Source organism: Anneissia japonica, unplaced genomic scaffold (genome assembly GCF_011630105.1).
Source record: "Anneissia japonica isolate Jap-2015-1 unplaced genomic scaffold, ASM1163010v1 scaffold2028_len131717_cov125, whole genome shotgun sequence".
Classification (NCBI taxonomy): domain Eukaryota; kingdom Metazoa; phylum Echinodermata; class Crinoidea; order Comatulida; family Comatulidae; genus Anneissia; species Anneissia japonica.
Genome location: NW_022736659.1, coordinates 51,927 through 66,607, shown reverse-complemented (window position 1 = coordinate 66,607; position 14,681 = coordinate 51,927). Strand labels below are relative to the sequence as shown.

Sequence of the window (14,681 nt, the reverse complement as noted above, 5' to 3'; positions counted from 1 at the left end):
TTACTGTTTACATGATGTAATTAACTGATGTTAATTAGATATTGTTGTTTTATGCTTAGTCACCAGATCAGCAGAGATAAACCAAATAAATATACTATTGTTTTAATGGTAGTCGTGTGGAAATCTTTATTGTCTGCGTTGGGTAATTGTGGCGCCCTCTACCAACCCCCTAAATAGTTGATTGTGGAATCAACTACAAACAGCAAGCTCAGCTTTTGTTGACATTTATTTGTAAATATTAACCTGCATTAAAACCAATTCCATTTTATATTTCTTCATGATTTACTTTGACAATAAATCATCTAAATCTGTATAGATGTCTGTATAGTATAATAATTGCTATTCATTTTTGTGGCTTACTTTGTACACAGACCCTATATATTGTATATAGGGTCTGTGCTTTGTAGTACAGTTCTACTGTTATCCAGTACACAATAGTGTGTAATCATGTATTACAGAGAACTGTATATCATGATCACTCAAGATTGACCCTATCATTAGTTCTTATCAACAAACAAATAATACCCGGGACATTAGGGAAGAACAGTGTAAAAATACTGAGTATCCAGAATAAAGAAAGATTTCTAACTAACATATCAAATATTTGATCATACCTTTCTTAAACATATTTGAAAATGTCTGATGGTTCTCGGCGAACCAGATGACACAGTAAATACTAAGCTCCGCCTCCTCCTCATCTGTGATCTGATATCAACAAAATAGGTCATCTATTTGGTGTTCCAGATACTCTTTACAATTTATTATTATAATTATATTGAGACAAAGGAAGTTTCTTCTTGCTCAAAAAATGAAAAAAATATGTTAATAACTATTGCTATAATTTTAAATGCACCCAGAAATGTTCATATTGCTTTTGATTTTATGCTGCTACAACACCTACAATTGACTTGATATTAAAATACATTATAAATAAACAAATTAAATAAATAATTTCAAATAAAAAAAAAATAATAATGAAAAAAACTGAATGTAATAAAAAAATTCAGTGTAATCTCCTATTCTAGTTATTTCCTCACCTCACAAGTACTCTGCTTGTTGTATGATCCTCTTAAAGACTACCAAGGTTTGCAATATTCTTTCTAGAATTCTCAATGTTTGTTCATACTACTTGCTTCAAACTTTTTCATATTCTACCCCTGCAATGCATGGACTCTGCTGCCATTGTTTGATATGCTGAGGAGGAATTCAAAACTTGACTGGTTGAAAAAGAATCATGTAAGGACAGACAGAAATATTAAAGTACTTTAAAAATATTGGAGTACTTTAACTTTTACACAGATTAATATTGAAGTGCTTTAAATATTTCACACATATTAATATCATTATGATTTACTAAAGTAAAATAGTAATACCCCAGCCCTAAACATATTTTCAAATTTTAATTTTAATCTTCATGATGTGATTCTGTGGGGGCAGGAAGCATCTTTAAAAAAAAGGGGTGTGGGGTGGGGCTGTTTTTATCCTTCAGAAAACAAGGTGCCGGCAGCTTACACGTTTTATATATTCGACATCATGTCTCCAGAATAAGGATCTGCTGGCATTGGTGGCGCTATTTTTAAATTGAGGTATTACTGTATTTCTTTTACATCCAACACCAAGTATCTCACAAATACGGGATGGAATGATGCTTTGTAGGTGTATAAGAGACAGCTTCATGAGAAAACCCTGTGATTGAACCCAGGACCTTTGGGATTGGAAGGTATGAATCTTAACCACCAAACAATTCAGAGGCAAATTAGTTGCACTATGTGGGTTTAGTACTAAAATGACCATTAGAAGTTATATTGTAATTTTCATATTCTCCATTTTTACAGTGTATGAATCATGGATAGCGACACATGTTAAAAGCTTATGAAAATATAACTGTAATTATTCCTGCTGTCGCTCCATGGCTTGAAAATTAAAAGTAGCCAGCAAAAAACTAGAAATAAACTCCAAGCTTATGAATAAATATTGTGGTTGAATTTGATATGACAGCTTACCCTGCAATTCTTGTGGGATAATCTGACTCATGTTTGACGCTCCAACTGAAATTCAACGAAAATCTATTGATATTAATCACAATCATAATCATAATATTTAAGTTAGTAGAATACATCACCTATTTTTTGATAACCTAAAAATTCACAATGAAGACTAAATTACAACTGAAGGATATTTATCCCAAGAAAATATGAATTAGCAAAAAAACTATTTGAGAAACTTTTGTAAACCAAATTTTTCTTAATGCATACAAAAAATGCAATGATACTTATAGCACTTATTCCATTAAGCAAATAATATATCTATTCAACATTACTTTCCACAATGCTCACATTCATATCGTTGATCTCTTCTATGTAGCTTTAAATGTCTTTTCATGACCTAAATGACTAAATTTTTTCCCGCAAAGTTCACATTCGTATGGCATCTCTCTTGTATGTATTCTTAAATGTATTTTCAAAGTGTCATTTCTACTAAACTTCTTTCAACAATGTTCACACTCATAAGGTCTTTCTCCTGTATGTGTCCTTACATGTGACTTCAAAGTGGTACTGTCTTTGAATTTCTTTTCACATTGATCACATTCATATGGTGTTTCTCCTGTATGTAACATTAAATGTGTTGTCAAACGGGTAAAGTGTCTAAATTTTCTTTCGCAATGATCACATTTGTATGGCATTTCTACTCTGTGTATCTTCAAATGTGTTTTCAAATCATGACTGAGTCTGAATTTCTTTCCACAATGTTCACATTCATAAGGTGCTCCTCTTTTATGCATCTTTAAATGTCTCTGCAAATGACCCAATTCACGAAACTTCTTCCCACAAAGTTCACATTCGTATGGCATCTCTCCTGTATGTATCCTTAAATGTATTTTCAAAGTGACCCCTGAATTTGAGTTTACATGCAATACTGTAGTGGTATGTTTACACGGGTGTGAATGTGAACCCCTTGTGCCCTGAGCGAACTATATCCGACGCGAACTAGCGTCCCTGCCAGCAAACGTGTTAATGTTACGTTTGGTACTACAATGATGTGGAGATTACAGTTTCAGTGATTGGCTATGAAGAAACACATTGCTATTATTTTTTTTCTGATGGAAGGTCTTTTATATGATTTATAATTTATCATTCAACTCCAAATTTGACTTCCATGAAGTTAAAATAATGAACAATAGGCTGGATGAATTTATATTCTCAGTCATTTGGTATTGTTTAATTAGTTAAACCAATGATATAGAATCACTGTGGCTTTCTAATCTAAGGCTTAGTTCACACTGAAGTTGAATGTGACAAACTATATACTGGCACTAATTATTAAACTGAGTAATTATCAATCATAAGAATGTGGCTGTGTCGTATACTTTATTACAGAGAAGCTGTAATACCTTTACTCATAACTTGGGCAATTAAGTCGATTCCAGTAGATGGCCCATCATTGTAAAGTTTTGCTGGTTTTGATATGTGATAGCGTATACTGCATAATGTTATGTTATTCAATGTGTTTTCTTTATAGCATTTTTTATGCAACAATCATGTGCCAATTCCGCGACTAACTCTGACGTTCTCTCTGGAAGAGTTGGAACGCATTGATAAGGAGACGCATGTTTACACGGAGCGAATGCACAACATAGCCCGACGCAACACTGTGTCGAAGGAGGAAAAGGTATGATGTGGGTGGGTTGTGAATTGTAATTTACAGAGCTGATCATTTTGGAGTGTTTAATGTCTTGGTGCTTAAGGAGGGAAGTTTTAGGAAACAAGCTCTTAACATCGTACAAATGTTTGATAAAAGTCTGATAAGACATTTTTTGATCTGATCAGACATTTGAGTGCTATGTACTCAAATATTGTATAGTAAAAGTCTGATAAGACATTTTTTGCTCTGATCAGACATTTGAGTGCTATGTACTCAAATATTGTTCAGTTTTATACAGCGAATAGGACTGAGATTTGTGTAATATATTTAATATGAACAATAGAAATGTCATTCACATTGTTACTATACTTTTGGTTTTTGTTCAGGAAGCTAGGTTGAAGAAGGCACGAGAAGATCTGCTGATCCAAGCAAGACGGACTGCTGCACATGAATTGAATAGAATAAGAGGTAATAAAGAAGTCTGTAAACATGCAAATTCCCTATTTTATTTTATTACAACTATTTTATACTATTTTACCTTGGAATAATTTATTTATTTATTTTATATACTGTATGTTTATCTTATAAAAATATCTTGGTTTTCTATTTTTTCATTGCATAGATGCTATTGGCTCTGGAGGTTTAATAATTTAAAAAAATCTTGGTCATAGTGGATTTTGCCTCTATGTTTCAACCATGTTGTTCCGTCCATCCAACACTTATATTTATATATACTCAACTCTGTGAAAGAATATTCCTTAATTATTTCCACTCGGACAGTCATCATACCAAACACAGTAAAGTTAAAAATATTATACCGTACTCGCGCAAATAAGCGCTTATTCAAATGGGGCGCTTATTCGAACGGGGCGCTTATAAAAACAGAGTGAAAATTGAGGGGGCGCTTATGGAAATAGATGAAAATCGAGGGGTTCTTATGAAAACTTATTATATCCAAGAGGCACATTTTGAATGAAAAACGATTAAATAAGGACATCAGGAAACTGCAAATTACGAATGGTGCTGCGGCGGAAAAGATAATTGTCCAGAGAGCATGGCTTGTCATGACAAGAATGTTGTGAGTACAGTATTACATAACAGCAGAATAGCAGATGAAATTAGTGGTGGTGGTAAGCTTGTTTGCCATCGGTCGATTGAGAATAGCAGGACGGCATGATCATTGCAGGTTTTCTTGAAAACTTAGATGTGATTGTGTTAAAGGTGCAAATTGTCAGAAAAGAAGTAGTAGGACTAGGCTATAGACAAATGAAAGTCTAAGAAGATGAAAGTTTGAAATATACTGTCTGTCCAGGGAGCTCTCATCATTCTGTCAAAGATAAATATCCTCACTTTGATATTGACTAAAGGAGAATGTGATTCCACTCCACACCTCAAATCATGCCAACATCCACAGTCCCAGGATTGATTGGGTTATTGAGGGGGTGTTTATTCAAATTAGAAAGGGGCGCTTATTCAAATGGGGCGCTTAAGGAAATTTTTTCGTTATGAGGGGTGCTTATTCGATAGGGGCGCTTATTCAAACGGGGCGCTTATTCGCGTGAGTACGGTAAGTGCGGCACTGCTAAATGCCTTGCATGCTGCACTGCTAACTGCCATATATGCTGCACTGCTAACTGCCATATATGCTGCATACTATCATACATGATGCAATGCTACTACCATACGTGCTGCACTGCTAACCGCCACAGATGCTACAGCCAAATTTACAAAATAAAAAATTGTATTTTTGGTTTAGCTTCAGCTGTTTATTGTCAAGGAAATATAAAGTGGCATGGTAAGGAAATACAAAATGTATATTTTAATATATTCAAATTGATGAAATTGGTGGTTGAATATTAACATTCCTAGTACAGTACCGTACTTAAAAAAATAAAATTTTTACTAAGAGAAAATTGACAACAAATAAGAGAGGAAGCAAACTTCTATAGTAAGATAATTATTCAAAAAGTATAATAAAATATTAGTATCAAGTTATTGACTTAAGCAGCGTTCGATTTACCATCGCATTACAAACAATTGCAACGCAATTATTTGCCTAGAATTAACCACTCAGTCTTCAGCCAGGCCTGACTGTAAAAGAGGCTTGGTGCAAAAAAAGTCCCGAAAACTTTTTAAAAAAAGTCAAGTTGTTATCCAATGTTTTGGACCAAAAATTGCACAATGCTTTTTACATCGAGTTCACACATACAATGCTCCCTACATGTACATAAACCATTGTTTTACTTAAATAGTTTTAGTGTTGAAAAAGACGCATCATTGAGACTTTCTTATTGAAAAGTGTCATTTCTTTCTTTAATAATCATTCATTATCACCGCAGAAAAAAATGCTATGCACAATCTTGGAATTGCTATATATATATTCAATAATGCTTTTTACAAATTATCAGTGCCAGGTTGTAAATACAAGTGGTTTTCTAGCAAAAGATGCGTAGGCAGGTTGCACACTAAGGGTTGTTGCAGACTACAAAAAATTGCTGTCGGGCTACATGGGGCCCATGCTCTGCAATATGCCCACCTGTCACCGAGTCGCTGATTGGTCAGATTCTATATCAAATTAAATATTTTGTTATATAGTTGCATCGCGTTCAGGGTGGATCGTCATTTTAAAATATGATCTGAGAGCTTTGAACATCGATAATGTGAACAGATTTTGACATCATTACTCTGGTAAATTCTGAAAAAAAAATCCTAAAAAATTGAAATATTGAATGCATATTTAAAAGGATTAAATACTGAACTTTCTATGGCATGTTTATGGGTCTGTGCAAAGACTATATACTTAATATAGTATTCTTTCACAAAGAAGAAATAAGAACTTTGGTTTTCGGTTTTCTATTACAATTTTTTTTTCATTTTTTAGGAGCCTTAAATTTAACAATTCAAAACTGATGGTTTTCCAGTGATATATGCTACACTGAAAAACTAATGACAGATATGTTGTTATTGCTAAGTTGAGGAAGCCATGACATCACACAAGTCTTCAACATCACCATGTGACAGGATATATTAAACACTTAGACAATCACTGATAGTCTGCAATAATGACATTCTGACCAATGAAACAGCTTGATAAAACTTCCTTTTATTTGCATTGGCAACTTGCCAGGTTGAATGTCTGTTTTGGGATGTTGTATAGTCCCTTCAGCCTTCACTATAAAAATCATTAAAATTCAGTCGTAATAAGAACTCCTCCAAATGTGGTTGGTAGCCCCTGGTCACAAGCTTTGAAACAACTGTAAAAGAAGAACGAAGATAAACACTTTTGCTAGTAAAATTGTAAAACAAATTTCCATGGAAATTAAATCAGGAATAGAGTTAGCTGTAGAAAGTGAAAGTTGCAAAAACATTTTTATTTCAATAATTGAAATTGTCAGATATGTGCAGCCACGTGTAATGCTTTGTCAAGACTCACATTTTATTAGACAAAAACATGTGATATGCCTAAATATGGTCATGATGACATCACATCATGATGACATCATCACATCACATCATATATAGGCACATCATGACTATATATGGGCATACAACAGTTTTTTTTCAAAGAAAATTTGATAGTGTGAACAGACCTTAACTGCAAAAGTGCTCAAGTATTTTTACTGAAAACTAAGTATTAATTCCTGGTTACAATTAAACAGCGAAAGTAACCAAAGAAGTTAACATTTGGTAATTGTGATGGATGTAAACTTTAAAGCACATAATACTAGGTCTCTATGCGCATTCAAAAAATGTCCAAAAAAAGTTGAATAAAAGAACCAAATAAGATGAAGAAGAAGCTGTAGCATATTTGAGTATAGCCTTGCTACTATTATTGTTTATGTTATATGCTAATTAGTTGTACGATATGTGCGGAGCTAATTATATGCGAACGCGCGGGCATATGTTTTGTTGTAATAAAATGGTTGAGTTACAATAATGTCTTGTTGGACTGCTCTGTTGGTTATTCGAGAGAATACACTACAGAAACAAAGGAAAAGGAACAACAAAAACCATCAACAAAAACATATATGTAACATATATAACATATTTATCAGGGGATTTTCCCTAATCATAGGTGGAAGAGCCATTGTTGTATTTTCACTTTTATGACTTGACTATTACAGTGATGTTATTCCTGTTTTACAACAAGTGGCCTACACTAGATTAATAAAAAGCAAGACTTGTAGATAGATAGGTCACACAAACCTTACCCTCCGTTTTTTGAAATAATACAAAACAAACACAACTTTTAGGTTATTTTTTACCTTTTTATCACTTTGCTCAAATGTTGTCCAAATACCCCCCACTCTACATAGGTGAATTTCGTAGCCTGTGTTATAAGTGGAAGCACCTGGCCTATAAAGGAGAAGGATCTCCCTAGGGGAAAAGTAGGGACTATGCAGGGGGGGGGGGTGCTGCTGTTTGAGATTTTTGTTTAGAAATGCTTTTACCAGACACTGGGTACATGGAATTTAAATTGAATATTAGCTTGTTTTTAAGTACTGTGTTCTCCTCTTTCACCTTTATTTTCTTTTCTCCTCTCTTTTTTGCCCCCTATCCTTCTTTGGGGGTCGTTTCCCCTTCTCTTTTTCCCTTCTCTTTTTCCCCTCTCTCTTTCCTTTGGGGGTCATTTCCCCTGCAACCACCCCTGCACCTATACAGGTTAGTATATGCTCCCACACTAAGAAAGTAGCCACAGTGTATATAAGAGCTGCAAGATCTCTCTCCCTGAAATTGAATAGAAAAACCAACCTTTGTACAAAAAGCCAGAGTACTCCTTGAAGGCCGAGTAAGAAGACCTAACGGTGTGAAATGCTGGGTGGACTACTTGATGGATATCAGGATCATAGTACCAGCGCGAAGACACCAGCTGGGTCCACACCTTCAGAATCAGACAGAAGATCTTGGTGATGATCTTCATCACTGGTGCTGCTTTCTTGTTTAGTAAACATCTGGAAAATAATAGACAAAATAATAAACCTCATTAGAATATAAGGCTTGCCATCCAAAAACGTGCATCAATGACCACAAAATGAAAATTGACTTTTCAAAATATATTTTTATTTTCCATTATTGTAAGCTTTAAAATGATGGGTCATTTTAGTGGAATTGACTTTTACTATTGCAAAAATTATGAGTAAAAGTATTATGACTTCTTTGAAATTATACAATACTGCTACTGTACATTCTTGCGCTAATTACTCAATTAACGACGGTACACTAGTTTTGGAACGGCAAGCTTCATGAGTTTTAGCGTGTGTTATGTAATGTAGACACTATGTTGACTGCTATATGCGAGTATATTCCTGTTATTATTATGCATAGTATTTTGTGTAAACTACATTATTGTAGCTCCACCAGTCGCTATAGGTTCAATACCATCTGCAACAGCTGTTGGGAATTGGGAGCAAATGCAGCTTGACCCATACAAAATGTGTATAATATTATTTTACATATTCTTGACATACTTTAACATACTGTCGAAATACACAATAAACAATAAATAAATAATATAAATATTATTACAATCATAAATTTTTTATAACCTTTTTGTTTACAAATGCAGTGTAACACACACGCATACACACTCATCTTACGTACATCAAACATTCATTACAATGCTTCCTATGCTACATACATGGGAACCTAAAGTAAATGCTAAAATAGAAATGAAAATAATAAACTGTATCCACCTGAAAAGGGCTTTGTTGAGATACTCCACATGTCTATTATGAAGATCATCTAAACTCTGAACCTTAATAGTGGAAAGAAAACAATAACAAAATTTAAGGTACACGATCATTTTTGGTTCCTCCCTTCAGTAGCGCCTTGAGCATTACTGCAGTGGATATGCATGCTTTATCAATCTTATTATTAAGAATTAAAAATGCGGACGATTCAAGAACGTAGACAGGATTTTAAGGGGGGGGGGGCTTCTATCTTTTTTTTTTATATATATATAAAAGAGCACTCCCACAAAATAAGGTCTCTTTGTCCATTCAGGCTGTAACTTACATCTGTCTTCAATTGACCTTTGAACTCTTCCCAGCTGACGTTGACCACTTGGTTTGCAATGTAACCTTGCATTACATTTACAAAGTGTTGCATCTCATGTCTAACGAAGCACAAAACAAATAGTAATTTAACAAAGGATAGTCGTCTATTATATATATTAATATTTATTAATAATACAATTATTAATATTTTTTTCTAGTTTCCGTGTCATTGGATTAACATGCAATGAACCCTTTAAGAGTGCCAATCAAGCTTAACAACTGACCAATCGAAAAAGAGCCTGGAATATGCGCGTCTAACAAGCACACATAGTGTCTCACAAACGCTTATGTCAAGTTTTAAAACTGCCGTTCTAATATTAATAATAATAATAATAATAATAATAATAATAATAATATGTTAGATTTATATAGCGCTTAATGCCAACAAGGCCTCTAAGCACTTCACATTACAACCCCTGGTTATTGGATTAAACGCCTATGGATGGAACACAAACTCAAGCTTCCTTGGGGGAGTATTCCATAAAGTTGCAGCAGCTTCATCAGTGCATTTTGGCATTTAACCCTACCAGGTACCCATTTATACTCCTGGGTGGAGAGAAGCAACGCAGATAAAGTGCCTCTTGGAGCAGGGCTTAGCCAAAAGGACCATTAGCCATACACTACAACCTTCTTGACTCCCTTGGTAAGTACAGCTGAACTTGCCAAAGTTAAATCCAATAGGCCATTGAAATATTGTTCAACTTAGATAAAATTCGACTTACAGATTGTAAATAATTGGTAAACACAACAATTTGGCATGTAAAATTAAATGGATTTAAAAATTATTCAACTTAAGGCAAGTTTAACTGTACTTTAAGCTGGGCAAACAATGCATCTGGTATTTAATCGATATTTACAAGAATAATTCACCATGTCAGTGATTCTTCACAGACTTACAATTACTCAATAACTAATATTTTCTTCCACACTACTCTTTTCCTCTATTAAAAAATTAGATCTCAATAAATAAAGTGAAATACTTATTCTAATTTAAATGTATTACACTTATATAGTCATGCATGAATTTAATAGATATCTACAAGACTAATTCACCATGTCAGTGATTCTTCACAGACTTACAATTACTCAATAACTAATATTTTCTTCCACACTACTCTTTTCCTCTATTAAAAAATTAGATCCACTAAATAAAGTGAAATACTTATTTTAATTTAAATGTATTACACTTATATAGTCATGCATAAGAATGATTTAAGAGATTTATAAAAAGGCAGGGATTTCAATACCTGAACAGCTGCAGCTGTCGGAACTGTGCCGAGTTGCCAGCATGATGAATTAATGCTGAAAATAAATATGGAAAATTTTAAATAAATATGTTATTAAATGAAATATAGCTAAAGCCCTGTCAAGCTATCACATTTTATACAAATACATCTGACATACCTAAATATGGTCATGATGACATCACATCATGACCATATATAGACACATTATGACTATATATGGCCATACAAGTCAAATTCAAAATGCCATTGAAATAATTGTTCAACTTAGATAAAATTTGACTTACAGATTGTTAATTAATGGAAAACACAACAATTTGGCACATAAAATTATATAGATTTAGAAATTATTCGTCTTAGGCAAAGTCGACTTAGGGAATAACAATACTAATAATAATAATAATAATAATAATAATAATAATAATAATAATAATAATAATAATAATAACAATAATAACAATAATAATAACAATAATAATAATAACAATAATGTGTCATTATAAAGCATTATATTGCAATAAATTGCCTTTATGTGATTTACATTATTACCCCCCCCCCACCTGGATCAAACACTATGGAACACATCCTCAATCAATCCATCAAAAACAATTTGGCATATAAAATTATATCGATTTAGAATTCAAAATGCCATTGAAATAATTGTTCGACTTAGATAAAATTTGACTTGCAGATTGTTAATTAATGGAAAACACAACAATTTGGCATATAAAATTATATAGATTTATAAGTTATTCGCCTTAGGCAAATTCGACTTAGGGAATAATAATAATAATAATAATAATAACAATAATATTATTTCCCCCCCCCCCCACCTGGATCAAACACTATGGAACACATCCTCAGCCGCCTGGGGAGAACAATTCCATAAGCGACTAGAATGAGAACTTGGTATTCAATCCTTCCAGGTACATTAAGGCCTGGTGTTGGCGACACCTGCATTAAACCAAATGAAACCGATGTCTAACCAACAATTATCAACAATTATTTTAAAAAAATGTGAAAAATACCCAATTATAAAAAATGGTCAATCAATGAACACCATGCCTCCAGTTTATAAGTGCCTGGTTCATATCCTTTTTTTTGGTCAAGTTTAAGGGGAAAAATATCCAAAATGTGCACCTTGCAATATATGCCTGGCTTCTCATACAGCCCCTAATACTAACATACGTAAACATATTCCACTAACCACTTCTTTTTAGTTGGAAGTATATATCCCTCAACACCCATGATGCACGCTTCAATTGTAACATAAATGAAAACACACGGTTGTACTTTTCCAAGCACCCAGTGGTGATTACAATATTACATGGCCAGTCAATCTGCAATAAAAAATTTAAAAAAAACTGCTTAATTATTTATTATTCTATTGTTGACAGCTTAATTAAAATCCAGAAATATCATTTTCTTTGCCTTCTAATCTACAGATGATGGTCATAATGATGAATGATGATGATCATTACAACAAAAGATAATGATGATGGTGGTAGTGATGATGAAGATGATGATGCTGATGATGATGATGATGATAAATGATTATATTTTACATAACTGTACTATATGTATGCGACATCATGGAAATATTCCTATGCCTATTACATCAATTAAATGAACCCCAACATGGTGCATTCTATCAATGCTAATATCTACATTGGACTATTCCATTAAATATAGAAGGTGTTTATTTAATAAAAAAAGGAAATACAGTAAGGATAGTACAGCAACAAATTAATTAGTTAAAGAAATTTACCTTGAATTTAAGTTCCAAGCCATCCAAACTATCAATTGCTTTGATGAAAAATTAAAAATAAATAATCATATGAGTGTTTTCGTAAAGGGGTATTTTAAGCATGTAAATATAAGTAACAGAATAATAATGAGACATAATCAGCAACATTATCATCATTATCATCATCATCATCATCATCATCATCATATGATGAAAGTCAGCACTTTCCTCTTACAAGGAGCAGTTTTGTCCATCACTAGGTTAGCGATGCTGGAGCATCCTCCATGAACTCATCCATGCTTTAACAGGTTTTATTTTTAATCCTGCCAGAGGTCCACAAACCCTCCTCACCAGAGTTGTTCCAGGTGGATGGGATGAGCCGGTTTAGTCTCCAACCGTCCGACCATGAACAGGAAGGACAGTACTTGTTTACATGGTTACCAGTAGCAGGTAGAACCTAACAGCATAATATAAATATTTATTACTTTTACACCTACCGTTGGGTTTGAACATGTTTGGCAGCCATTTTAGTGAGAAGCTGAGCTTATCAGCATGGGTTGACCGTCTGTTGAGAGATTGCTGGATAGCTTTGGATAAGATCTGGTTCAGTACCATAGGTGTGAACAGTTCACCTGGCCTAAGCCCTTGAGCCAGCTGATAATAAAAATGTATATTCCATTTATGATATGATATCTTTTATCTGTCTTATAGTTGGTTTATATTTCTAATGAAATTAAATTAATTTAATCCAGGCTTCAAAAAAAAAAAAAAAAAATGTGAAATGTTCCACAAATGATTTTTCTAATATAAAGATAATGAAGGGGAGTTTGAACTTGGGAACAGGATTTATTTATACATCATTTTCCACTTAAAACTTAAGACTGTTCAGCCTTTTTCCATAGTTTCATCCCATATAGCAAGACAAAGTGAAAACCATCCCATTAACTGTAATGAAACATGAACAAACATATGTGGCAAAGACAAGCCAAACCAGTCACTCATTGCAAAATTTATTTTTGAGTTATTAATACAGGGATAAAAAGTAAAATAAGAACTATAAAATGGTAAAAAAAAAATAATTCAAATCCAACATTCCCTTATGAAGTTACAAGCGTTTAAACATACAGCTGTTTAAACAACGATATATGAGAAATCAGCCTTTAAGTTTATGATTTCAGGCATTTCTCATGCAGATCATCAAATCCTTAAAAAGTGTTGTTTTAACAATGAAAATGGGGGAAATAACAGCAAAGAATGATGTATAGATAAATAAAGATTAGTGTAGCGCAATAAAACAGATTTTAAAAAATATGACATTCCAGCATGTTTTGGCCATTTCCTCTGAAACACAATTTGCAACGAGTGACTGGTTTGGCTTGTCTTTGCCACATATGGTGTTAATTTTCAGATAATTATTTCCGCGTTCTTCCTTGAATCTCCAGGGTGGAAGTTCACATTCTGGTGACCCCTGAATTTGAGTTTACATGCAATACAATACTGTAGTGGTATGTTTACACGGGTATGGATGTGAACCCCTTGTGCCCTGAGTGAACTATATCCGACGTGAACTAGCGTCCCTGCCAGCAAACGTGTTAATGTTACGTTTGGTACTACAATGATGTGGAGATTTTCGTCACCTTTTCAAATAGTTGATCACAGAGGGACTGTCCGAATTCACCATCTTGTAAAAACAGGAAGCTACGAAGGGTTTTGAAGTAATCATCAATGTTTAGGTCCACTATATAATAGTCTAAAATGCACTTATTAACCAAATCAATCCTGTAAAAAAAAAAAAAAATCATAATTTTCTGGTCTTGCTTTTAATATATTTACCTTTTTCAGAATTTAATAAATCAATAATCAAGAATATTCATGTCGTAGATCAAACAATTAAACGATGAATATTATTCAGATTATAAAAATATCATCTTTAAGCTAAATTGCAAATGATAAATGATAAATCATGATTACAAGTAACATACACTGTGAACC

General features: G+C 33.3%; 2 protein-coding genes across 2 annotated transcripts in view; both read right to left on the bottom strand.

The window, feature by feature from the left end:
- Positions 1-2,488: 2,488 nt before the first annotated feature.
- On the bottom strand, positions 2,489-2,851 carry LOC117116829 (protein krueppel-like). The gene has a single exon (XM_033260920.1). It carries the CDS (start codon positions 2,849-2,851, stop codon positions 2,489-2,491), a length of 363 nt encoding a protein of 120 aa, XP_033116811.1.
- A 3,611-nt stretch (positions 2,852-6,462) lies between these two features.
- The window catches only part of LOC117116831 (gamma-tubulin complex component 6-like), a gene marked incomplete in the record, with an annotated part of 46,689 nt that continues 38,470 nt past the window's right edge, over positions 6,463-14,681 (bottom strand). The window contains 9 exon segments of the mRNA XM_033260922.1: positions 6,463-6,896; positions 8,395-8,594; positions 9,336-9,397; positions 9,658-9,757; positions 10,946-11,000; positions 12,150-12,282; positions 12,711-12,748; positions 13,187-13,343; positions 14,327-14,468. Coding sequence (XP_033116813.1) covers positions 6,805-6,896; positions 8,395-8,594; positions 9,336-9,397; positions 9,658-9,757; positions 10,946-11,000; positions 12,150-12,282; positions 12,711-12,748; positions 13,187-13,343; positions 14,327-14,468 — 979 coding nt within the window.